The sequence below is a fragment of the Charadrius vociferus genome, unplaced genomic scaffold (genome assembly GCF_000708025.1).
Source record: "Charadrius vociferus isolate BGI_N301 unplaced genomic scaffold, ASM70802v2 scaffold158, whole genome shotgun sequence".
In the NCBI taxonomy this organism is placed as follows: domain Eukaryota; kingdom Metazoa; phylum Chordata; class Aves; order Charadriiformes; family Charadriidae; genus Charadrius; species Charadrius vociferus.
In genome coordinates this window covers 5,286,050-5,313,238 of record NW_009661372.1, presented here as the reverse complement: position 1 = coordinate 5,313,238, position 27,189 = coordinate 5,286,050, and the positions used below count along the sequence as shown (strand labels likewise).

Below are 27,189 nucleotides of genomic sequence, written 5' to 3'. Positions count from 1 at the left end.
CTTTTAACCCATGATCAGTATTATTTTCTAAGGGTTAGAACATTGGATTCAATTGAGAAAGCAATTAAACTCAGCTCTTCTTTTTGGGGGGCAAATATTAGGCAATAGGAAACACTATACACCAAGTATTTGCAGTAAACTGAAAAAAAAAAAAAAATAATAAAAAAATCAGAGGTCAGCCCAGATACCTAGTATGTGAAACCCACAGTTTCAATGGAGAGATAAGGCCAGAGTTGCTCGGCTCAAAAAAACCTGTCAGGATTACCGAGCATGCAGAGACAGACATTCCGGCAACTAAGCAAAAAAGTTGTTAGGTGCTGAGTTTTTGACACATTGTTTTGACAGGCCACTCTTTTTTGATTGAGGTACCCACATTTCACCTAAAATTGAGGGTGGAAATATAAACCCCTTCTGAATCCGGGCCTCACTTCTGTCTCTCAAATATGCCCAATAACCAGCGATGCGCACTTCAGCACTGATAATTAAACACAGCAGACCACACGAGTCCAGAGAAGCCCTGGCCATTCACTGCTCCTAAGGATCAGGTACAAACATTCCTGAGTTTTCTTCTGGATTTACCGGTGTAACCAGTAGTGGACTGCAAGATTAACAGCACCGCCAGAAGAGAGACCATGCCCAGCTCTTGCCTGCCCACACATCCCAAGCAGAACTTGCCCTGTGCAGAGGTGGAAGGCCCATGCCCTGAAGGCCCTGCAAGCCAGCCCACAGCTCCCAGGAGAGAAACACATAAGATTTCACAGCACTATCCTGACCAGTGCCCCTTGGGTTATTACCTGGGTTTTGCCTATTTAAAACTGAGACTGTTTGCCTTCCCATTAACCCGATTTGTGGTCTTTCCAAGCTCTGTGTCACCTGGAACCCTGTTCCAGGTTCATTAGAAGATCGGCTTTGCTAAAATCAATTACTGGGCAACACTCTCTGACCTTTGTCAGCAGAAGATCAGATGATACTAAACTTAAGGGCAGGATAAAATGATACTCATGATTACTAAATGTGTTCCTCTATCCAATGCAATACACATTCTCTTAAAAGCTGGAAGAGAACTGCTGGTCTACATACCTTTTCACAGGGGAAGGTGCAATAATTTTGGTAGTTGCTTCCTTTTCCCCATTTGTTGTAATCTGGCTCATGTTCTTAGATCCTAAAAATAAAAAAAAAAACACCAACAAACACAAACAGAACAGTCCTGTAGCATATATACTTGCACACCTATTCAGCATAATCACCTACTGAACACAGTGCAGCATGAGAGATAGAATGATACACAAGACGTCTGGTGCATGCTCTACTTGCTAAGGGTGTATAAGGATCACACTTTTGTGTCTCATCCTTATTTCTACTTATACCACATCACAAGAAAGTTCAACATGGGGGACATTCATTACTTTTCCACATGAGACAGGAGTTTGAAGCTGTTGTTCTCAAAGGGATACTATGCCATTGCCACCAGAAGGGAATTCCCTGCTCAGTCACCAAAGGGAAGAAAGCTGTGGCAAGAATACAGGCTATGAAAAAACTTGGGAATCTCCAGTGTAATAACTATGGTCTGTAAAAGAATCGTTAGATTAGACGGTAAAGAAAGAGGAATATGTTTGTTCTAAGAAATCATTTCAAATTGATGCAGCAACACAGTTCAACACAACACTGATATGTTATATATACACTGATATAACACTGATAAGTTACGACTTCTAATATCATTCTAATCAATGGATTAGAAAACTAGTAATATAAATAGAGAGACAATGAAGAGACATAGACAGCTGACATAGACAGCTAAGGATCAGTTTCAATGAGTCACAAACTTTTGGCCAATATTTGCAAGTTAGCGGCCTACTTTCCAATTTTCTGCCCAATACTCTTTCCATTTCGACCCTGCACTTTTTTTGCACTGTTGGCACTTAAGTCCCCACCTGAGCCATAAAAAGGAACCTGAAGAAGCAGGAGGAACACGCAGTTTCCCCTTTTTTTGAGCCCCCATGTAACATGCTTCAAAGAAGCATGAAAGAGCACTGAAGGCCAAAGCAATCTGGATATTTCATACTGTGTTAACATCAAAGAGGTGTGATAAGATTATGCTCTATGGATGTATACAGCTCCGTACCACAAACAAAAAAAGAACTGTTCTGTTCAGCTTGGTATGTAGTAATATATTAATCATCAAGACAGGTTTGTTCCTACTGGTGCTGTAATTTTAGTTTCCATGCTGTGGTATTAATATTAATCTGTAATTTTTCTTCACTTCACACATTCTCTTTCCAACTAACTGGCAACTTCAGTCATTTCTTACAAAACTGTTACCACCTCCAGAAACAGATGTTAAGTAGAAAAACAAAGCGACATCACTGATGATCTACATCAGCTCTGGACAGGATTCTGAGCATGTTCATTGAAGATAACAAAACAGATTGACTGAAGCCTGCAAGACTGCTAACAAGGAAATACTATGTCCTCTGGGCACAAGCAACAGTATCATAGTGTTTTTAATACAGTGGTACAAACTCCAAGCCTTTTTGTTTGGCTAAAACTAAAATGTAATGTCTTAAATTAAGCTGGGGTGAGATTTTGAATTACAAGCTGTCTCCATAGTCTCAGAGAAGAAACTTCTCCCCGGTCTCCACCAACTTTCCATACCACCCCTATGACATAGAAAGTCTCTGGACTCTCCTCTACTTCAACACAAATACTCGAGATATCCTAAAACATCTTTTCTGGCCATCAATAGCCTCTCCTCCAGGTTAAATCTGTTAGTCTTCTGCAGTTGCCTCATATGCTACGCAGAGGGTCTCAAGTGGAATTAGTCGCCTTTGCTTAAGCAACTCAGCCAAGCCCTTCATGTGTTTGACCTTACCACAGAATCATAGAATGGTTTAGGTTGGAAGGGACCTTAAAGATCATGTAGTTTCAAACCCCCTGCCATGGGTAGGGACACCTGTCACTGGACCAGGTTGCCACTTTTAATGATGTAATTTGCTCCTTTGCCTACTTAGCTTTTCCAACTAATGCCTGGCAGGGGAGGGGGGCAGCCTGGGTTTTGTCTGGTAGAGTATTTGCTCCTTCAAGGCACTTTTTGTTGTTTATGCAAGCATAAGCACTAGGAAGAATTTGGAATACTCTGAAGAAGGAAAAGCAGAATGGGCACAGACTCACAGACAGAAAGGAAAGCAAAGTTCTGGAATTCTGAAACAAAACTCTATTTCATATAATAAGAGACAACCAACTCTCCAGACTCTCTGAAGCCCATACAGTTATTTTCTGTTTTCAACAATGAAGCAATAGCTACACTACCACTATGACCTGTTTGGTAAAAAGACAGAATTACTGAACGAAAAACTTTCTTGAATAAGTGTGAATGAGAAAACAATTAGAAAAGGAATCACTGATCTTCACTAAGGCCATAAAAGACTACTGCAAAAATTCTTCCTCTGACCTCTAAAAAGAGAAGGAAGCCTGCAGTCAAAAATCACAAATAAATAAAGACGACATCACATAAGAAAAGGAAGCAGAAATTTCCCACCTTTAAAGAAGGTACTGATAGTGAAATGAAAATGGGGTAGGTCAAAGTGTCAAACTACAAGGATATCTCAGGGTTTATGACTATATTTTTTTGCATGCAGATATATTTAGGTTGTCCTTCCTAGGCCATCAAATACTTAAGATAAAATAACCCACTATAATAATTTGGCTCACAGAAGTATTGAAATCAGCAAAGAAAGGAAATAATTTCAGTACTTCATCTATTACTGTGTAAGTGAGGTAGCTTCCAATTAAGCACCTCGGAGTACTCATCACTTGATGGAGCAATAAGAACTCATGCTCCAAAACATGTGATAGCTATGAAACTAATGCCAGTAAAAGAGCCAAGGGTCAAGTGCTACAAAAGTAACAGCGACCTCCAGAACTGACCCTTTGCTATGTTTGGCAATAGCCTTCCTTACCATTCTGCTGACACCCAGTCATCACTACATGCCAGGCAATTGGGGGTAATGCGATTCAGAGTCAGTCCACCCAAGTGCAGAAAGTCTATGATGCCTTTGCAACTCTGTCAGTGCCCTACATGAAGGCTGCTGCTGCAGGCCCTACGTTGGACACCTCAGCTTTTGGAGCAGCTGGTACTACTAAATCCTTAAAAAAGAAGCAGCTCTTTCTGCCTGTTGAGTTCCCTGGTTACCACTATATTAATACGTACTTAGTTGAGAGAAAACCAAAGAAAAGACAACATATCAGTGACAATCACACAGAGGCAGAATCCACCCAGAAAGACAAAATAGGTTTCTACTGATACAAGACCTCATATTAACCATGTTTGACTCCACCGCTGCCTGCAACAAGGGTATTTGCTTTGCTTTTTCAAAAATAAAAGCTCTTGCTGTACAATTCTTGTGTACAAACAGCTAGCTTAATTAGAAGCTTTCTGCCCACGCTTGCAGAAACTGTAATAATAGTCTTCAAGTGTGTTTCACCTCGTGTATCTTTTACTAACTACAGGACTGTTCTACCAACATACACCTCTGTATGATACAGTATTCCCAATATAAAAGAACAGACTCCAGAAAATCTGTCCAAACACTAACTCCATTGCAATAACTTATCTATACCACTGTTTCTTGCATGCCAAGGTAACAGGCCTCTCAAAAATACCTTATATAGCCAGAAATCTTGAACATCTCACTTCTAGCAGGTTTTCCTGGTTGTTTATCTTTTGTCAGATAAGTTAGTCAGCATTCACTGCACTGAAATTTTCCAGTAAGGTGAACGCACACACTTTGATTCCCCTTTACAGACATCTTGATGATCATTTGTGCATTCAATTTAAATAGACTTACTTTTTCAAAAACTTAAATGTCCAAAACCTCAGGAGCCTGGCAAACTAATTAGCTTGTCATACCTGTTTCTTATTGACTGAAGCCATTTCACTGACATTATCTGCAAGTAGTGTTTGTATTTAAATCTATTAATGAGAGCAGAAGATAATGTGATCAAAAGGAAAACATGCGGTAAGACCTTATGCTTTGCACTGTGTGTTACTAACAGCCTAAAAAAATGAATGGACTTCCACATGTCTACACTAGCATACCCTACTCTGTGATAATGTCTGTTTTCCAAAGTAGTTTTCAAACCTGTAGCCTCAAGAGTTTGTGCATCTCACTCCACATGCATGAAATGCAAAAGCGGTCACATCCATCCTTTTATAAAACCTGGGATCTAAAATGAACTTTAAAGCGTAAAGCTCAAAGTAAATAAATAACTAAATAGATAAAATTAGCCCAAGATTCATTTTCTAAAATTTAACTTTCAAACGCAACCTCCCAACTTTCTGGGAAAAGATTTATGACTTTGAATGCGCCAGACCAACAGCTCTAGTTACCATGACTGAGGCTGGCGATGCAGGGTAATGATAGGCGTCTGTGGTAATGTGTAAGTTAGGGAAGGGACTGTGACTGCCCGTGAGTGCTTAGGGACTATTCTAATACAGACAGTACTGTAATTTTAATACCCACTCCCAATTCTCCACCTGACTTTTAATTCAGAATAGCAGCACTTACTTAACACTAGTTGACACAACTACCCAGTGTGCAAGGCAGGGACAAATCAAGCCCTTGGCTGCCAAACAACAACAAACCCAAAGCAATGCGTTTTCCACCGCTGAATAAACTCAGACCCACGGCAACAGGTTTGGTCACATCAATGTTTGTCCAGAGAGGACATTCCCAAGGAGCCTTTCGCGTGCAGCATTCAGCCAAAAGAATAATGAACGCTTTCACTCTATGCACTGTTGCGAAAGCTGAACTTTATCAGTCTTGCCCTAAGAGGGTACGACAGAATAATGAGAGATCCTGTTCCATGTTTGAGTTTATGATTTCCAACCAGAACAAAATGCAACTGTAACTCTCTTGGCTGAAATTAAATGGGGAGAATAAACAAATTAAACAAGCTACGCCTATCTCACACCTAAGACTTTACAGAACAAAACAAAAAAACCCTTCTCCAACTAAACACTAACTGGAATGCCAACCTAAACATACCCACCCCCCAAAAAATATTCACTAACATAAAAACATTGATTGCATAGCGACTGAAATTTCCTGGTCCAATTTTTTTCAGTAACCCTAGAACAACTGAGAAATGAAACATATTAAGCGAGTGACAAAAGGGAGATTACTGCATTTTAAACCACTGTAATCTGTATTCTAGGAAAATAATCTGCCGCACTAAAGCGAAACTGTCTACACTGTCTATCCTGTCAGGGAAATCAGTCAATGGCAGTGGCTTTTATACAAGAAAGCTAGTTTCTCACTGTTCACAGTGTCATTTCCTCCAATCCCTCCCTTAGAGCACAAATATTTTTACTGGAAACATAAAAGTAAATATCATTGTCTTGGTACCTACAGCAACACTTAACTGAGACTTCACCAAGTGGCTCCAGTCCTAATGACTCAGCATACCTTAAGGGACCAATGAGACAAAGAAACATTATTAGTCACTCAGATCTGCAAAAGGTAGCTAACCTCCACCTTCAGGTGACAGGAAAAAAAGGTACAAAAACCAAATACTATGTAACTGTTTATAACACCAGAACATGTAGACAAAAAGAAGGAACAAGGGAAAACAGTTTAATGTGATGCCAAAGGTTAGAGGCTTTAGCGCTTCACACACACCTCTACGATGGAGGCAATGCAGACTGCACTTGCTACAGCCATGCATCTGTAGGTACGCGTTCATCTAATTGCTCCCAAACCACTGCTGGGGTTGGTCCCACTACTGCTAACAACAGATTAAAAAAACAAACAAAACCTGAACGGCTAATAGAACTGGATGCAGAAAGGAAGCTTTTCATGCACTTAATTTTGCAACTTAAGGAAGATGCTGAGCTCGTACAAGGTGGAAGTAAGTTACAGCATAAGAACTACTTGTAAATTGTTACTGGGTTTTGTGAGAATAAAAGGAACTCTGATTTTCCTTCCAAAAAGCTAAATTATAAGCCATACCCAGATGGATCCTAATTTAAGTGGCATTTGGCAGAAAACACCTGAAGAAACGCGTTTAAAATGTTGAACAAGGCATATTTGATCTTATTACACCATACTAGAAACGCAAAACCAAGAACAATGGACTAGCCGTCAATGATAACCACTGGCATAATTTCATTATGCAAAAGGAATATTTACTTTAAGAAGAAATGTCATACTATTCTCTCAAACATTTCACTCAGGAAAAGTTTTAAATAACTCATAAAACTGGTTACAACACCAGGCTCATTTCTGAGATAAAAAGTATTCTGTAAAAGTAAAATCTACATTGGGTCAGCATTTTTAAACAAGTAATGCTTAAAATATATCAAACAGACTTGATTTATTGTGTGAAATGGACTTTGCTATATCCAAGAACCAGTTTAGGTGAAAAGGGGTGGATTTATCTGAGTGACATGCAACAGACTGTCACATGAGCGACATTCCTCAGGGGTCAGTACTGGAACCGGCGCTGTTCAACATCTTTGTTGGCGACATGGACCATGGGATTGAGTGCACCCTCAGCAAGTTTGCCATCGACACCAAGCTGTGTGGAGTGGTCAACAGGCTGGAAGGAAGGGATGCCATGCAGAGGGACCTGGACAAGCTTGAGAGGTCGGCCCATGCCAACCTCATTAAGTTGAACAAGGCCAAGTGCAAGGTCCTGCATGTGGGCCGGGGCAATCCCAAGCACAGATACAGGCTGGGTGGAAAATGGATTGAGAGCAGCCCTGAGGAGAAGGACTTGGGAGTGTTGGTGGATGAGAAGCTCAACATGAGCCAGCAATGTGCACCTGCAGCCCAGAAGGCCAACCGCACCAAAGAAGCGTGGCTAGCAGGTTCACGGAGGGGATTCTCCCCCTCTGCTCCGCTCTCGTGAGAGCCCACCTGGAGTACTGTGTCCAGCCGTGGACCCCCCAACATAAGAAGGACATCGATCTGTTGGAGCGAGTCCAAAGAAGGGCCTTGAAGATGATCAGAAGGGTGGAGCACCTCTCCTACGAAGACAGACTGAGAGCATTGGGGCTGTTCAACCTGGAGAAGAGAAGGTTCCAGGGACACCTTTTTGCAGCCTTCCAGTACCTGAAAGTGGCCTACAGGAAAGATGGGGAGGGACTCTTTATCAGTGTAGCAACAGGACAGGGGGTAACAGTTTCAAACTGAAAGAAGGTAGATTTAGATTAGATATTAGGAAGAAATTGTTTACTCTGAGAGTGGTGAGACACTGGAACAGGTTACCCAGGGAAGCTGTGGATGCCCCATCCCTGTAATTGTTCAAGGCCACATGGATGGGCCTTTGAGTAACCTGGTCCAGTGGGAGGTGTCCCTGCCTGTGGCAGGGGGGTTGGAACTAGATGAGCTCTAAGGTCCCTTCCAACCTAAACCACTCTATGATTCTGTGACTGTGTGGTGACTGATGCATAGAGGACAACCAGTCTGCTTTCGGCATCTGAAAGCCCATGTAAATGGAGAGACAGTACTAGAAGTTTATCATTGTGAATACCTAAATGAAAAAATAAAGAGTAAACAATATGCTCATTTATAGGGTAAGACGGAATTTAAATGACATATCTCTCTTCCTTCAGCCCATATTTTAAGTGGGAAGTGAAACAAATTCATTTAATTTAAAAATCATTTGAGGTAACACACCTCAATGACTGCACGCTTGGAACACATGGGTAATCAATTAAGTTGAATTAAAAGCAAAACAACCCAGATGGATGATACGGATTACACAAATACATATCAGTAAGACAGTGAAAAAGCAGCCTTTTTATTTTCAAGTAAAACAAAGTATTTAAATCCACCAAAACAACAAACGTGTCTTCCAGAGAATTCTGCATCATGTTGCATCAGCAGAAGAGGCCACGGGAAGGTTTCAGTTCTCCTCACAATTCCAGTCAAAGAGATTGAAAAAAAACAAGCACAACACGCACACCCTTCAAGCGATATAGACTGACTTTCACTGCCTGCACTAACGCAAACGTTATTTTCAACTAAGGGCTGAGTGTCAGCTGAGAAGTTTACCTCTTCTACACAACTTTCTGCCACACGACTTTCTGCCCAACTGAACTGAGGACTAATGAGGTGGGAAACACTGATCATCTTGAACTACCACCCTAAGAACGGGACAGCCCAGCTGAACAAAAGTCTAAGTCACTGGGTTCAAGACTGAATAGCTTTTTGTCCTCTTAGGCACTCTCTGACAACCGCAGACACAACAAAAAGATATAATAGAAAGAAAGCAATCCTTCTCTTCTTACACTTCACTAAATAAAATTAATTAAAAAAAAAAAAAAAACAACTATTGTAAACTGCTTGTATTTTCCAGGGGCAATACTTTTAAATACACTACTCTTCAAGACCCACTGCAGCTAAAAGGCAGAACACACCAGCCTTGTTTCTGAGTCAAAAGACAGCATTCAGAACAAACATGGGAGGTTTCCAGATGTACATACCTGCTCACTTTCTAAAAATGGGGATTCTCAAAAGTTTATAATGCCATACTAACCCACAATAAAGAGGAATCCTGCTTACATTTTAAAGGCCAGACAAGTTTTTTCTCAAACTGCTAACACACACACATATATATATATATATATACTTAACTCCATGCATGAGTTTGACCGAAATCTGTGTGACTGCTGTCATAGATGAAGCTAAGAACACACACGTAATCATATGTAGAACTGGAGCCTGACATTAGAAAAGCTTTTTGCCTCTATTACTAGATTTTAGGAAACACCCGTTATTCTGGCCATGACTGCTGTGATCCGTGCTTAATCTTTTATGTTTCTTCTAACACCTGTAAAAATTTCTAGCTTCCCCTGACACCTTCAGCATGCAGAATAGATTCCCAGCTCACTTATCTGAAGCACGTTCAGAGGGAATGCCACTAACTTCTATTCCACTTAATATCAAAATAAGGGGATACTACCCTTGAACTGGGAAGAGGATATAGAAGAGAGACACCTCAGGTCAAGCAGCTGGAACAATGGGATACCAACCAAGACACACAGGTATAAAATTCTCTAGCGACAGACAAGACTCCCCGAAAAAAAAAAAACCAAACGTGTTCTCACTGCCTGTTTTCAAACTTTCCTTTCATACTTTATATTAGACCTACAAACATGGGTTTTTATCACGTTTCATCCACACCATCTCTTTTACTTTTTACCCACAAAGCTTGAGTTTTTAGATCCAGTTACAGTTGGGGATGAATACTGACCCAAGGTAAAAGAGAGAATCCATTCTGAGAGATCCTCAAGGACACTGCAGCAGTTCCGAATCACCTCTTGAAAATGAAATGAGCCAAAGACCAAAGGAGACGTCTCTCCCCGGGCCCAGCAGAGAAGGACTTACCGGTCTGTTGTGTTCTTTTGGGGTAAGTCTTGCTGCGACTTCTTTCAATGCACTGGTCAGGCCGCGGGAGCTGCACAGAAGGGTCTCTGGTCATTTGCAAAGATGTCCTGCCACTTGAAAATGAAACAAAATCATGGGAAAACACTTGGAAAAATGATCAAAGAAACAGAGGATCTTTAGATTGAAAAAAATGCATGGGGTTTGGGCAGCATGTTTTGTTGGCGATTCACTTCTCATCACAGCTCTGGTTTTCCTGCAAAGTAGCACTACCCTGGCTTTTTTTTTTTAAACCAGTTATTCATAGAATCATCAACAGATTGTGTCAATCTCTTCTATAATGGGCATTTTCAGGAGGAGCTAAGCAACTAAAACAAAATGCTGGTTTCCCAGGAAGAGGCTAAGACAGCGTGACCTTTTGTAACCTTGAATATTCTCACTTAAGACTGTCTTAAATAATTTCATTACTTCCTCAATTATTTCTGTAAGTTTTTATCTCAGGAAAACACATATTTAATATTGCTCAGTTCTACTCAGTAAGGGGCTACTTCTCTACCATGTGGCATGACAACCTAAAGGCAAGGAAAACCCTGTGCAAAACAAACTGTAATGAAGTACACTCGCTAACACAGGCCTACATGATAACAAATTGAGTAGAAGTCCCGATTCCTGTTTACAGTAAGGCTCTTCTTCATTGCACAATCTAAACAAGTTACTCAGTTTAAATAAATTCTTTTATGCTCATTTTCATGTTTTCTAAGTAGAAGAAACTATTCAAAACAAAAATGTAAAACAGGCCTTAAGTTCCTCCCCAAAACTCCACGTTTGCTTCCGGAAACTTACTACACAAGAGAAGTAATTGTTAGTATCAACTCCCAGTTGCTTAAACACCTGCAGTTTGATGACTTCAAAGTACACAGGTATCATACTAGCAAGTGCCAAGCAACTATACAGGCATTACATATGCACATTTTCTAAGTCATGCAAATAGACTCTACTAGGATGATTGTATTTTCACCAATAGCCCCACAGGGGTAGTCAGCACTGCATGGTTTTTATGTTCTCAAAATTTGTAAAAGAATTAAAGGAAAAAAACCACCACATTATAACACTACATCACAGTAATGCTGTTTTTTTATTCAGTTTAATGGCTTTTTTGCTGCCAAGTTAGCCAGAAAACTCTTCTACTCGACTTTTAAGTTTGGCTACCATGACTAGCAAATTCCAGAAGCAGTTATAACAAAAGAACTGGGGACAAGACCTTCCACTCACACTAACACCCCCACATATTAACCAAAGAATCTGATGTTAAGACAAAGAAATAAATATTATGGTCCCCTTACATACACAGTCAAACAGTAGGATTATGGTTTCTGCTATACAGATACACAACACTGTCACTGCTTTTGGTGCTACAACGGGTACCAAAGGCAAAGAGAGCAGAAAATCAAAGCTGATGGATAAGCAAAGGGAAGATTCTCGAAGCACATGAAAATGCTGTTACTGCTGCTCTGAATTCCAACACAAGAGTTAACATGTCAAACACCAACTGATTATCACTATTTATCATTAACACTGTATAATCAATATAGTGGAACTAGATGACACAACCCACATTTACTAGAACATCCACTCAGGTCAGGGGGAGCCCTCAAGAACCCCTGCTGGAAAACAGGGAACACTTCACACTAGAAGAGAAATATATACTTTCATGTGTTCTAGACAAAACCAACATTATAAATATAGCTGTCAGTAATGGCTATCATCCCAACATGGCAATCCAGATCGCAGATAGCCCTGGAAATTCATTAATAAAGGAAGATGAGCTCAATAACTGCTTCATAGTATTTTTTTCAAATTGATTGGAAAGCCCTGGTAAGTAGAAAACTTTCTCCTCCCCAGCACCAGTGCGTTGCTGCAATCTGCTGAAACGGTCCAACAGAGGAAAATCTCATCCGCAGTACTCCGGCAGGAATCCACTGAACTCCTATTGGTTTCACAGATGGGGTCATATGCATCAGGATCCAACCAGAAGCCCCCAAAAGGCAGTACAATCATTCCCCCATTATCCACAGTAAAAAGTCGGATCATGCCAGATAATGTGATAATCCAAATAACCTAGATTATGATGAAATACGTTGAAGAAGATGGGACAAACACACCAGTGATCCTGGCTCAAGGCAGTCAAGATTCAGTTACATGAGCTCAGGCATCGTCACTGGCATAGTCATCCCTCCATCAGTAACACCCTTCTTACAGGTAAGACCTTACATCCAAGGGTAACAGAGACTTGACTATGAATTCTGACTGAATGAATTGTGTAACAGAGCTACTATCACACACTGGTATTAGTACCTACCACAGATATTAACTCCAATCCAGGAGCTGCTAGAGAAATTGGGGGTTACCGTTTTCTTGGGTTCAGAAAAGTCTTCTAAGAAGCAGTGACAAAGACCTGCCTAAGTAATGATTGTCATCCTTACCCTTTATGATCCATGTATTTCTTGAGTGATGGTGGAAATACAGACAGGAAGGAGAGAGAGACAGATAAGCCAAAAATAAACGTAAACAAACCTGGTATATTTGCAAACCATGGAAAAAAAACTTGGTTGGTTGGTTTTTTTTTGTTTGGTTGGTTTTAAATTTGCCATTTGTTTTGAGTTAGCCATTACAGCAAATAGGCCCTTTTCACCCAGCAGCTTCAAAATAGCTACAGAAGATGAAAAACAACATTTATCCCCACTTGACCAACAGGGAAAATGAAAATGGAAAAAGAAAGGGGTCTGACTTTCAGATGTGATTTTGATTTGCTGCTTTCCACCCTCCCTTTCAGGTTCATTGAATATGCAACTCTAAACCAATTCTAAAAATCAGGCCATAAATTATTTGGCTCAAAATTGTTCAGCCAACATGACAGAACTGTATTTAAAATAGTGGTCGCCCACTGCCAATCAAGTGCCTTAATCACAAGACAAAGATCTTGTCATTTCAACAGACTTAAAAGCATGAATTTTTATTGAAACTCCGTAAAAACCTGAGTTTCTGACATCTTACAATTTTAACTACATCCTATACTACGCTAGTCGTTTGTGGCCCAGCAGCTAGAGGATCTTAAAACCACTATCCCAACCACATCTTCCTCTGTATCACAGTATTAGCTGCCCTTTATGTCACACTGGTTAACTCAGGCTAAAATTGAGACAAAGTGCTCCCTATATAACCTTAGTATGAAGTTTACTGCATCTTTCAAGGCTTGCAGCCTTGAATGCATACCCAATTTTGCCAGGTACTCCCGTTAGAAAAGATACACCCATCTTCCTTCAGATCTGCCCTCACTTTTATTCTTAAATCAACAGCACTGCACCAGCAGTACTGCCACACGATTAGACATAACCACTCCGATGGAGAGCCCTTGTCACAGCTCAGCTGCAGCTGTAAAGAAGTTACAGACTTCCTACGCTTCTTTGCACCAACCGTTTGCTAATTCCCAGAGGAAAGGCAGTAGCCAACATGCCTCCTCGTTTTGGTATTCCCCAGTTGTCAGGAAAAACCCTTTAGGACATGAACATAATTTGAGGACTTGTAAGGAGATTTTGCCTTAAAGCGTTGCCGTGGCTGCTGTCACTTTCACTACGGACTACAGCAGGCCTTAGCCAGCTCTGGGGATCTGGAGAATCAGAAATAACTCACATTTGTCCCAAAACTGCCAGATTCCCAAGGGGAGCCTGTTAAATTGGCCCTCATTCATGCTTTGTCAGCAGAACTGCTCTGAGTCATAGTCTGGGTGGGGTTTTTCTTTCATTTAAAGAAAAGAGGAGAAAAGCAGGAATTAATCGAAGTCTAAACAACGAAATAAATTCACCTGTACCGATGTTTATAGCCTATGGATCCAAACTTGCTGAATTTTCTTGACAGAGAGTTTGATTCATTCTCTGGTACTCTGTAGTTTGAGAAATAAAACAACAAAGTTACATAGGCAGGTCTCAATTACAGTCCCCTTCCCAAGAAAATAGAAAAGAAAAACAAACTTTAAGTTCCACAAAAAATAGTTTTCTGCTAGTTCGCCTTCACTCCTACCTCCAGGAAGACTCTTATGGCATTGAGAGCTCCACAAAGCCACATGTTTACACCTCCTCTTTTGATTACACACCTGTTTATTTCAGTGTCTGCTGTAAACTGCTGGCAACAGCAGCCTTTCGCTTAATCTTTCACAGGAGCAGGGAAAAATACCATGCCACAGTAATGAGACTGCAGGAGGGATTCTGAGCTTACACATATGCAGCACTGCAAAAGACAATCTGAAGCATCCTATCAACCAGTTCCTAGCGTGACACCCTTGCACATCTCTGTTAGTGTTTTTGCAACAGCAAAAGAAAGTGTTTTGAGATGTGCAATATTGGAAACATTTTATACACTTCAATAAGTATGCAAAACATTCTAGAAAATTCAATGGGTCTTTCTATCAAAAAATAAAATTTCTGTGCAACATAGGAAATAGTAATGTCTGAAATCCAAAGGCCTCACTCAAGTCAATGATGCTACAGAAAATTTGATGGTTAAATACGTAAAGTTGTATATGGCAGCTTAAATCCTGCCATATAAATTTGTGGATGCTTCTATTAAAGCCTACTTTATGCAACCTGAGATACTGTTTTGAAAAGAATTCTCAGACAAAAGACACCACCGAACTACCCAATTTTTAAAATATTGTTTCACGCCATTGTAAGAAAAGAAAAGGCATCAGCTTTTAAGAGCGTTCTATAATCAACAAGAAACACGTGTTTCCAGAAAGCAAGTCTGTGTTACACCACTTTGTAGGTATAACAAAGTTCTTAATATAGTCTCCCTCCTTTTGGTAAAAAAAAATGACAATTTCTGCATCACTCACCTGAAAAAAGTATGATGTTCTACGCAGCATTTCCAGAGATGTTTGCATGTGATCTTGTTACGTGCTTCAAAAAAGAAGGAAGTTTCATTGCACTGAAAAAAAACCCAAAACAAATCTATATTGATATATATATGTTATATATATTGCCAGTGAAGTCAATCTTGATTTACTGAACACAAGAACTGACCATTTCATATCAATGCACATAAGACGTAAGTCTGAAGAAAAGCAGGTTCTATAATCCTGTAGAATTTTTCATTTAAAACAGGTTTTCTTTTTGGTTTAGCATTTCTGAAAACAACTATTTAAAAAGTCAATTCCTTAGATATAGAAAAACAGAAGAGAAAGGAGATTATTGAAACACTTCTGTTTCTTCATTCTTATTTGTAGTTGTCAGGTTTTTTCCTAATTAAAAAGCACAGAGTTTTTTTCAAGTAGTATGTTTCTGATGTTTTCTGAAAATGCAGCTTGGATGTCAAGCAAAAATACATTACTAAGGCTCTGTTTAACAATATACAGAAAGGTAAGAATAAGTGAAGAAAAGAAAATATTTGTGATAAACTAAGATGAAGCGACAACACAAAGAGAAAATGCACAAAACATACACATAGAGAAGAACTCAGGTGAAACTGGAAATGAAAAAGAAGGACGGAAAGATTAAAAAAAAAATAGCTAACTTCAGAATAATTCAAAATACAATGTAAAGGTCACAAGTAAAAGCCATAAAATCCACCTTAAAATCTCTTAAGGAAGACAACAAAAAAGAATATTCACAGCTTAAACCTATTCACTGGAAACTGGCAGGCAGTACAGTAGACATGAGGAAAAGGCAGGGAGAGATGAAAGAGAAATCAGACATATACAAACTATAAAATGCTTCCAACAGACAAGAAGAAGCAACAGACACATCATGGTGCTTGCTTCCAACAAGCTTAACATTCAAATATGTTCACATAAAATACAGTTCTGTATACCTGTCCCTCAATAAACATAAGTGCTCAGTTTTGTATCTGTGATTTGCACGAAAAATGAGCAGTCCCACTGACTTCAGTGTGGATCCTCAGTGTGGTATGACACCGTCTGTAATAAAACTGAGTCCTAAAACTATTTCCCCAATACGTGAATTACAAAGTGGGTGTGATTCATACCACTTCCAGCATCTGATTTTAGGAAATGGATGCCCTTGCATTAGTTATACTGCTGCAGTGTCATGCACACGCAAGCAAAGAACTCTGGCAAGTTTCTCTCACTCTTCATTTAACGAGTTATGGTGACCTGCAAGCACCTTGCAAACTGTGAACTAATTCAGTATGTTCTCTAGACAAAATCTCACCTCCAACAGAAACCAATTATATCTCTATTAACGGCTGTCAGGCAGCCTTACAAATTCACAAATTGCCTGTTCAAGCAGTCTTTCTTCCACCATGAAACAAATAACAGTAAAAATGACAGAATTTTGCACCTGTGGTTAGAATAATTGAGATTTCATTTCCTGACCAAAAAAAAACCAACCCCCAAAAATGGAGACATACACATTAGCTTATTTTCTCTCGTGGAATATTTTAGTTAGTTTAATGACTGGCTGGAACAGTCCTATGGAATATCCAAGGAATTAAAATCATCCTCTAGTCTTCTCTCAAAAGCGTATTTTCCTCTGTAGAACATCACAGCAAGAAAGAGGAGTACAGTAAGACATATGGCCACTAACAATGCTGAAAACTAAGATTTAACTGAGATTGCTATGCATAGCATAAAATTATTTTATAATAGATTAGTCCCATAAATATATTCCTACAGTTCCTTAAAATACAGTTTGAGGCTTGATAGGGATCTTTGTCTCTCTGCAGGATTCACAAGGGGTTTAACTTGGAGCAAAAATACGTTTAATTTATAAAAACTAAAACCAGAAACTTAAGAACTGAAGCTATTCTAAAACAGAAAAAAAATATATTAAAGTAACAAGGGAAGGGGGGGGGTGCTTCCTGGAGAATCTTGAAGATTGTCAAGGAGAAACAACTATTTATACTAGATTTTTCAAGAGTAACCATATTGTTCCTGCTCCTCTGGCAACCAGAAACAAGAGTCTACCCGCTGAAAGACCATACTGCATTTTCACATTTTTAAAGTTTTAAAGAAGACATGTCAAGGAGTACTTTTCATTTACTTATTTACTTATTTTACCCATAACAGAAACATAGCTTCAGATTTTATGATTTAATTTACATTGCAATTTCTAGATCAGACTGTCATCCGATGTTACTTCATATAAACCCACACAACTACAGTCACCAGTGCACTTTTAAGGAATAATATCAGATCAGGTCTGTGGTATTGCAAACTTTATGCATATGATGAGTCAATTTAACTTCTCTTAGGAAAGAACTCAATGACTCACTTTTAATATACAGGATCTTGCTCCTTCTTTGTCCACTCCTAAAGTTCATTTTTAGGCAAAGAATCCAATGCTGCACTTCAATTTATTTAATTACACAAGCCTGGAGGAGACAGTTTGTGGGTTGGGGGAAGGGAGGGGCAGAGAGGAGCCAGAGCTGTTTTGTTGGGGTTTTTTAAAGAGACTTTTTAAAATAAGGTATTTCTACCATATCTCATTATTACCCCAGTTCAAATTCAGGGATTCAGGGAAACTGGAATTCGAGGATTTCAGGGAAAGATTCCTATTAGGGAAAAGGTTCTAATTGTATATTTTTTTCTTTTTTTTTAAGTTGAAGGGTCAGAATTTTCCCATATACAGAACAAATGGCACATAACACATGAAAACCGATAAGTCACTAAAAAAGGGACGGTATAGCTGCATTGCCATATGATTGAAAGGTCTGACCAGCAAACATTACTGATTCCATCATTTAAAGGCATTATTTTCTAAGGTGAAAGAAAGCTCATCTCAGCTCAGAATAAAATTTTTATAATTAACTACATGCTGAAACATCTATACACAGCAATCAAAGGCACTCAGGAAAAAACAACATAGCCCTATAGATCCATTTTATCAACAGCTATGGAATTCAGATCTGGAAAATCAAACAACTGCCTAAAATTCAGGGGACCGACTAAAAAGCTTTCTGATAACACACTGAGGTTTATTCATTTGAATTTGAAGGAAAAGCACATGTCTGAAAACTATTACCTCAGAATGGATGCTTGTAATAAGTTAAATAGCACAGTTAAATTTGCTAAAGAGAGAGAAAGAAAGCCTAAAACATTCATCTCTAAGTTCTTTCACCAACACAGAGGAGACAATTCATAATTATTTTACCATTTTTCACCTTTTCTGCAAAGGATTCAGTAACCTACTGCAACTAAGTCCAATATGACACTGCATACAGCATATCTAGGTTTAGGACTTCCTCCATTTACTTTTTAAGACTTTTTAAGGCTTGCAAGAATACTGTGATTACCCACACAATTTACAAATGCATGTATAAAAATTAGGCAGTACTGAAGGCAGTAATATCTTCCATGTTTAATCTTTCTCCCCTAATGGAATAAATTGATGTATATAGGTAAAGCAAAGATGACCTTACCTGTTAACACCATGAACTTGTGTTTCCAATAAAAGGCAACATTTTTAACACCTTGACAACTGTAATTTCTTACAGGTAGTAAGAGTTAGCTCTGTTTTTTTCTTACTATTCTCATATATCTGAACCAAAAGAAACAAAGATCTAGTGTACTTTTACTAATGATTTGTAGGAAACGACAATTCCAAACTCATTCAGTGTTGTTTGGTGCCTCACATTGTACTCCCTGCTACTTTACTCTGTTGCTTTCAGAGTGCCCAGTGTACTAAAGGTGAGGCACCATAAACCATGATGGCTCACTGCTTCCCGAGCTGTCCTGGTCCTCTGCACGCTCTGAACATCTCCTTTGAACTAGCTTTGGCGCTCATCTGTTCTTTCAGGAAGCCAGTTGTGCTCAGCAAACAGGCAGAAAACCATTTGTCTTTGTACGGTGATTTTTGATCACATTCGTGACTTGCACCAGCAAGGGAAGGGGCAGGACCACATGGCCAGAGGCTGAAAAAGAACAGGCATACCCCTTGCAGCAGTACCTAGTCCTTGAGCTCCTTGACTACCTTCTCCTAACCCTGAAAAGGGCAAGACACTAAAAAGCTGTGAGGACAAACATAAAATATTCCTCTCCTTTTAAATGCTTTAAAATCTTGTCCTGCAGTCAGTCTCCAAAACACGCTAAAGCTCATATTGCTGTAGCCTCACCACCATTTTAACCCATGGGAGGAGAGATGGACAAGCACAGGGGATGCAGACAGCTTGACTATATTACATGGTTATAAACAGACAGGTACTAAACCATGTAGCCACAGCCCTTATCTGTTTTATGCTGCTTCTCAAATCAACCAGAAGACTGATCTGGCAGTGCCTTGAAGATCTCCACTAGACGGTTGGTAATTGGTATGCCGCTCCACCATACATGCCTACCCCATCCCACCACCGGCCCCGAACTTAACTGAAAGACTGAAAGGGTGTTACTATTGCCTTCCAAGGAGACAAGTCAGAGGGGTCGCTGCTCTACCTAACCACAAAATGCCTCTGGAACTGCTAGAGCTGACGTACTAGCTCAGGAGTGCCTACACTGCCCTTTACCGACAGCTCCTGGCTTGCGCTGCCACACCAGCGTCGTAACACAGCTTCCACGCTCAGAGCTGCTGTCTGCCCAGCTAGCTCCGTGCCCAGACAGGGCAACCTCGAGTCTTTCTGGAAGAGAAGACACACAGCTAAAATGACAGTTCCTCTCTCTGGGGGCCAGAAGATGCCTTGTTTGTGAAGTTTATGGATTAATCCAAAGATAAGAAGGCCACTGTCAGTAGACTTACACCCGTTCCGCGGAACACTGCACCCATCCACAGATCAAAAACCTTTTGAAAACCCATGACTCAGACCCGGCTTTAGCTGCTATAATTTATGACAAGACACACATTGGTTCCCACCAATCCAGGCTCAGAAAGCAAAGAAGAAATAACCCAAACCCAAAACCACAGTAGGAAACCTGCCAGCACACCCACCAGTACTCCTGGTCACACTGAATATTAATACAGCGTTAGGAGGGATCTTGCCCCATTACAGGGCACACGGCATGTACGTGTAATACACATGCATATACATGTAGTGGAAACACTAACACTAGCTCTAAAATTACTGCTTCCCAACGTTATTCTTTGCCAGGTTAGGCACATAGCTGGATACTATCAATTGTTAACTCCAACAGGAAACATTCTGTCTTTATATACCTACATAATTCATACCAATCATAGCTATATAAGTATTATTACTGGTTACACAACGTCAATCTTTAAGAACATTATACCAGCCAGGAATTAAAATTAATAATGCTGTGCCGGTTTGTGTAAAGCATGTCAAGATTGAAACAAACGTATCTCAGCCTTGTATTATAACAATTAAAAAAAAAAAAAAAGACTAAAGAAGAACTTACAAAAAAAAGCTGACAGTAACACCTAAGTGGCAATGAATATAAGTTTATGCAGGTATTTTACTCCTAGTTCTCATTCAAAAATGCTCATTACTGAAGATTTTGCTATCAAGACTTGAATCAATCTTACAGTCCTTCTGTGATGGCTTACAAAATGCTTAAGGAAGGCAAAAAAAAACCCAACCAACCATAACATGCCAAAACCGTTCCGTGTGATGTATTAACACTACTCTGCTTGCTCACCTCCACCCTCTACTACTCCTCTGGCTTAAGTGGGGTCAAATGCAAATGATACAAAATCCATTTGTAATTCTTAAATCATAATAAAGATCAAAATGCTATTTTTGTCTGGAGTTGAAATCTAAGCTAAACTGGACTTTAGAATAGGAGGAACATCTCTTCAAAACTGATTAATCTTCCCAAGAAACCACAAGACGAATAAGTCACATTAAAAGTTCATGCCTAGAACGTGTAACTCAAGATGGAATATAGCACGTGGCAAGGTACGAAAGGGTGTACCTGAACCCCCTCATTAATGTGACTATTTTTCAGATTTCTCACACTTATAAAAAGCAGATTAAAAAAATAAAGCATATTTCCAGGGTTTTCTGAGACTATTTAAAGGAACACAAAAATCTTGTATTTAGACAAGTTTCAGCCACCAGGATGGCAACCATTATGTGCTTTGGAATTGCCCTTAAGTTCCTCTAGCATGCGTCAGTGGTTGGTATTGCTCCTGGAAACTTCACCTTATAAATTCAGCTGAGCTTGGCCTCTTCATCTGACTAAGCAAGACTTCAGAGGAAAGCACGGCTTGAAAATGTGTAAAACATTTTTAATTGCACAGTATGGGGGTTGTTCTGACTTGAAACACCCCAATTTTCAAAATCCCTCGAAACACAAATTTCAGACTTCCAAAAGAACCTTCTCTTACAACAAAAAATAAATGAAAGTAAGTGTTTTGCACATTCAACACTTTCTGGTTTGGTGAAAGAGAAACATGAAAAGTAACAAGCACAGAAGCTTTGCATAAACTCTGCGAAGGAGTGAAATCATTCACTTGCATGTTCAGACACAGTGCGACCAAAGTAAAAGGCGCTGTAACAGAAAACAGTATGGGGTTGCGGGGAACGGCACAGAAGTACTTGGTACCTACAGGCAAAAAAGCTCCACATCTCTCACTCCTGCATATTATTACATTTACATTCCCAGCCTACACAATCTATCAAAGTGTGTTTTTCTCTATTTTGTTTCATGTCCTCAAGTTGAGAGAGAAACCGAGGAAGCAAGCTGTGTTCCTCACACGGGGGAAGCACAGGGGGTGCGCTGTGCACCCCTTCAACCACCCACTTTCACCTAGTGCATCCACTGTGATTAGGTTACACTTCGCTGCATCGGGGGGGCCTTCGGCAGCGACCCGTACTGCTGGATAGTTTCCAGCAAGGTTGCTCAACAGACACCTATGCTACCTGCTATTGTGCACAGGCATCAGATGGATCTCCGTATTCTAAAATGAAACAGCAGGAAAATACACTTTTCTCATCTTCAGAAATTCTTTGCCACTGTTTGTCACATTCAGGGAATCCTTCTGGGCAGTTGCCACAAGGGAAGGGTTCCTAATTTCATGCCGATATGTTGAGGTTTCATGGTAAGCCTGGCATGTTTCTAGCTCGGAATTCACCGCGTGGGCCCACTCGGCAGACAATGAAATACTGATTCAATGGTTAACATCACTGAAAAAGAGTTGCTGCCACCTGGTCTAGGTCACTAGTCTCACATGTCAGGATAAGTCATGGATGACCAGATATTAAGGACAGTATTTTGTTTATGAAGGGGCAATAGCAATAGCCTTAGGGAGAAAACATATAATACAAGCAAAGTAGTGAAAGGTAAAAGCAAAATATTGATGGTAATGCTTGCACATAATAGCAACAGGTATGCAGGGAAAATATAAAGAAGCTAAATATACAGGAAGTGTTCTCCTGGAAGAGATAAGAAGTAGTACAAGAGTTTACACTACAAAACAGGAAAGCTGAAGTACTTTTCTTAAAAGACAGTAACCATACATGTCTTCTGCTCAGTAAATCATCAAGTCTATGAAAAATGAAACAATGTAAACAACAAAACTCAGCAGCCATAAATATGGCTGACACAGGCACCCCACAGTGTATTTTTTAGGTAGCCTATGGACGTGGACCTGTACATTTAGACTGCCATGTCTGCCATCCATCACGAAGATCAGGATGTCCACTTCCATCACTTCAGTGGGAAGTACACATTCAAACTCTTTCAGCATGTTTGAAAAAAATCTCACACAAATTTATCGAAAGGGAGAACAAAGAAGTTGCCACAAGTAATCCGTGTGCAGAGAAAGAACAACGCTTCATCCGTACTAAAAGCACCAACAGATTCCTCTTGATGGAGCAGGGGTACCTGCAAAAGGTACCCGTCAGTGTGGATAGAGGTAGCTCATATGTGGAAACATGAACCAAAATCCAGCCTGCACAAGGTTTTCACTGCAATACAGAAAACGTGATTCACACAAAGCACTCAATATACTCAGAACCAATCTGCTCTTCTTATTACATGATGTTAACTCCTTCGCTATACGCCGTAAAACACGAAGACACGGGAAAGTCTCCATTACTTCTTCTCTCCCTGAATATTTTCCAGCGTTCTTTCCAACTAAATGGAAACACATAACACATTCCAAACTTGCTATACCACATCTGAAAGTATTAATTCCCTGGGCTGCAAAGTGGAGGCAGGATGAAGCAAAAACGGCACATTTACTCTCCTATCATATACTTCAAACTTATGTCCCACACAGAAGGACAAAGTGATAGCATTTATTCCAAAAAACAGAGGAAAGAAAGAAATTTGTGAATTTAGGTTTTGAGTACTACTGGAACATATAGTCATATAAATACACTGATGAGCTCTTCCTCTTCTGGGTGCAGAACAGCCTAAATTGTTATCACGGCTTTAATCCAGAGACTAAGGCTACTTGTTACTTATTCTAAGACATTATTTTGTTCAAAGCACCATCAAAATGTTTAAAAAAAAAAAAAGGGAGAGCAGCATTTTTCTGGGCCATTTTGGCCTTTCCTAATCTTGATAGGATATGAAGCACTGTAGAAACACTTCAAATGAGTATTACTTGCAAAGGATATTTTAATGATGGTACACACCCTTGTACTTACTGTTCTCTTGAACAATTTCCTAAAAGTACCTGTCGAGACTTGAAATTACCAAGTGCTGTCAAAGTGTTTGCCTTATGATCACAATAGTAAGTGTTCACCAGCCATCAACATTCACAGACTCAACTTAAACATGTTTTCCAAAGCTTCCAGTTTTTCTGCTCAGCATGTTAAACTTTTGCAACTCCACAGGGTCCAGACAAAAACTACACATATGTGGCATCAAACAGAAACTACAGCATCACTTCAATGCAATTCACCCTAAGTCAAACTCAGACTTGTTTATACATGAACAGGCATTCACCTTTCACGTGAAACACTGAGAAAAGTTTTCCCAACCTTTCCCCAGCCCTCAAACAACTCTCCGATTTCAACAAACACACCATCAGAAATGAGCTTCCCATAGATTACTACACCAAATAGAAACAAAGCACTTGGGAGTAACAAAAGTAAAACTTGCCAATGCATCTGCAGAGGCGCAAGAAATTCTGTCCACAACAGAACCAAGACAACCAGTCAGTAGTACAGTTACATTTCACAGAAAGTACCAAACATACCAAATGGCCTCATGGAAAAATCATGGATGAGACTAACAAGAACTACACTGATAAATGAAGATATACTGATAATCACTAAAGGGGAATAGTGCCAGCAGGCTAATACTTCTTCAAAACTATAGACTTTTGGTCCTGATATTCCAAAGAGACCTAAAAAGTATTTTCAAAAAATAACTGAGCAAACTAAACTAATAACTCAACCAGATACCAAAAACCACTGACTGGCTGCAACTATTTGTTTTATTACACTTTGTAATTTTCCCTACCTCCTCAACACTCTCCTCCTCCCCCTCCCCCACATGCTTCATAGGTGACAAGTATTTTTCCCCTTTTTTCCACTGGCTCTATCTTAAAACCTCTTCTCTCGCTATCAGCCTGCTATCATTGCTCCACTGGAACCAACATTGTTTTCTCTCAAATGGTCTAAAAGCACTATGAAGGTAAACTGACAAATGGGTCTGGAGCTATATTATGTGGCTGCTTCTGTTTCCAAGCTACAAAATTACTTGGGCCTAGCAGCTTTGTGACTTTTCCTACGGCCACGTTTTGCTTAATATTAGATGTCTGTAGATTTAGCCTAGCTTAAAAGCACGATGTAACACCATAAGCAAGGCATTGCAGAAGTAGTCTACTCAAATTTACAGAGCAAAATATAAAATTATAAAGGTTTTTTATAAAATTCCTAATTCAGTACTGTTCTGCTGAAGTTCTCTCCCCGTGCCTACAAAATGTGGACAGAAAATCTTTCTTCCTCCTCTTTTTTTAATAAAATTGCAAGCACCATCAGGAACATACTACACTTGAGGATAAGGTAATTTTCTAGCAGTAACTATCAATAAAATTAATTTCACTTTGATGGTTTCCTGCAGTAAATTTCAATAAAATAAATTAGACTTCGATGGACACACCAAATTTCCCACTTCATTAGATCTGAGATTACTTTTTGTTTTTCTTTCAGGCTTAAATAAAAACTTACATCTTTTCCCAGGACTCTCAGTTCAAACTGTGTTTCCTTGAAGTGAACTTTTGTAATTCTAGGCCTGTAATATTGGAAAAAAAGACAGACAGAACTTCCTAAGACTTTAATTTTATGCATAATAAAATATAAAATTGTATACATTTACATACAAAGACAAAATGGAATTCGCAGGTGGAATTCTTTTTTTTCAAGTATGCACCAGATAGCAACAGAAAATTAGTGGTATTTAAACATTTTAGCATGAGTATGGTAAAGGTGAACTATTTTTTCCAATATTTGGATTATCAAAGAATAAAAAATCTGTATAATCTCGACAAATATTAGGAATCCCAAGTATATTTTTTTTTTATTAATACAACTAACCTTTCAAATAGATACCACAAATCATACATTTCCATACAACAACATTGTTATTGTTTTAGCACAGACTGCACATTTAAATCATACATACCAGAAATATTTTCCTACTTGTTTTTTATTCTTGTAGACAACAACTCCTATGGGCGTCAATCCTAAAAAATACTCAGATTTGTTTTCACCCTAGAAAATAAAAATGTATGTATGTCATTCATACAGTTGCGAGTTGTATCACTGTAGCAGTGAGGTCTAGTCGGGAAGTCAGCCTGATGACTGACTTGAACATACAGTTTCTCCCTGCAAACGGGAAAATAGTACTTGATCTACTGACAAAAACTCCTAGACGAAAACTTGTAGGCATAGCGGCAAAGAGGCAAGAAAAAACAGCGATGAGGGAGAGAATGGGAGACTCCACATGCCATGGTGAAAAACCAAAACGACTTTTTTTTTTTTTTAAGGAATTACTTTCGGCTATTTGGCCAACAGCCAAAACTCAGAAACTAAACTCTTTATTCAGATGTGAATGCAACAGGCATCCTAACTTTCAGTTGAAGGTAAATAGTGATTTTCTGAGCTATTCTACTATAATATAACCTCACAGCTGCCTTCTTCCTCCTAAAGTAATATCACCTGCATACTACTACCAAGTGAAGTACCTCCTTTGAGAGATTCAGAGCATTTTTTTTTGTTCAGAATGGGTAGCGACATGCAAGGAACAGCCGCATGCATCATCTCCTCCAAAGGAAACTGTTCCCGAGGTCAGTATCCGAATCGCAAACCGTGTCAGGAGAGAACAGGGTGAAAACCCTGCTGCCAAGCGGCAGAAGTGCCCCACCTCCCCAGTTTATGGTCAGTAACCAAAATCAGTCAGACTGATGGTAGAAAGTGTCCTGATGTGATCAAGCTGAAGCACACCGCTGCCAGCTCTGCCTGTGCTCCTCAGTGAAGGAACTGCTAATGACAACTTTACTTTTAACATGTCCAAGCGAGGAAAATAACTACATCATCTCCATGTTTGAAGCTTCAGCCTCAAATGAGGGCTTCTGTTGCTGTTGTAATGTAAATAGAAACGATGATACTCATGGGTTAGACTTGGGCATATGACAACTCACCCCTTGTTACCCAGGCAGGGATGTCATTGCACAGCAAAAGCAAGCTAAGAGAAAAAAAAAAAGAAATCCAGGCTCTGCTAATTTAACACAATTGTGTTGGATCGTGTTGAATCTTGTTGCAGTAACTCCCCCAGCTTTCTATGGGAGGGAGGGGCACAGAGCATAGGATATGATTACAATTAAGCCACAGGGGGCATTAAAAAATACTTCATATTGCGGGCTACACAATTTTCAGCAGG

At 39.5% G+C, this 27,189-nt stretch overlaps 1 protein-coding gene across 1 annotated transcript in view; it reads right to left on the bottom strand.

Annotated features, from left to right (window-relative positions):
• Positions 1–27,189, bottom strand: part of EPB41L4A (erythrocyte membrane protein band 4.1 like 4A) — a 94,955-nt gene that overhangs the window by 29,487 nt on the left and 38,279 nt on the right. Inside the window, exons 8-13 of the mRNA XM_009893834.1 lie at positions 25,933–26,021; positions 25,479–25,542; positions 15,280–15,371; positions 14,254–14,331; positions 10,395–10,507; positions 1,081–1,162 (exon numbers count right to left, since the gene is read on the bottom strand). Coding sequence (XP_009892136.1) covers positions 1,081–1,162; positions 10,395–10,507; positions 14,254–14,331; positions 15,280–15,371; positions 25,479–25,542; positions 25,933–26,021 — 518 coding nt within the window. The remainder of the gene's footprint in view (positions 1–1,080; positions 1,163–10,394; positions 10,508–14,253; positions 14,332–15,279; positions 15,372–25,478; positions 25,543–25,932; positions 26,022–27,189) is intronic.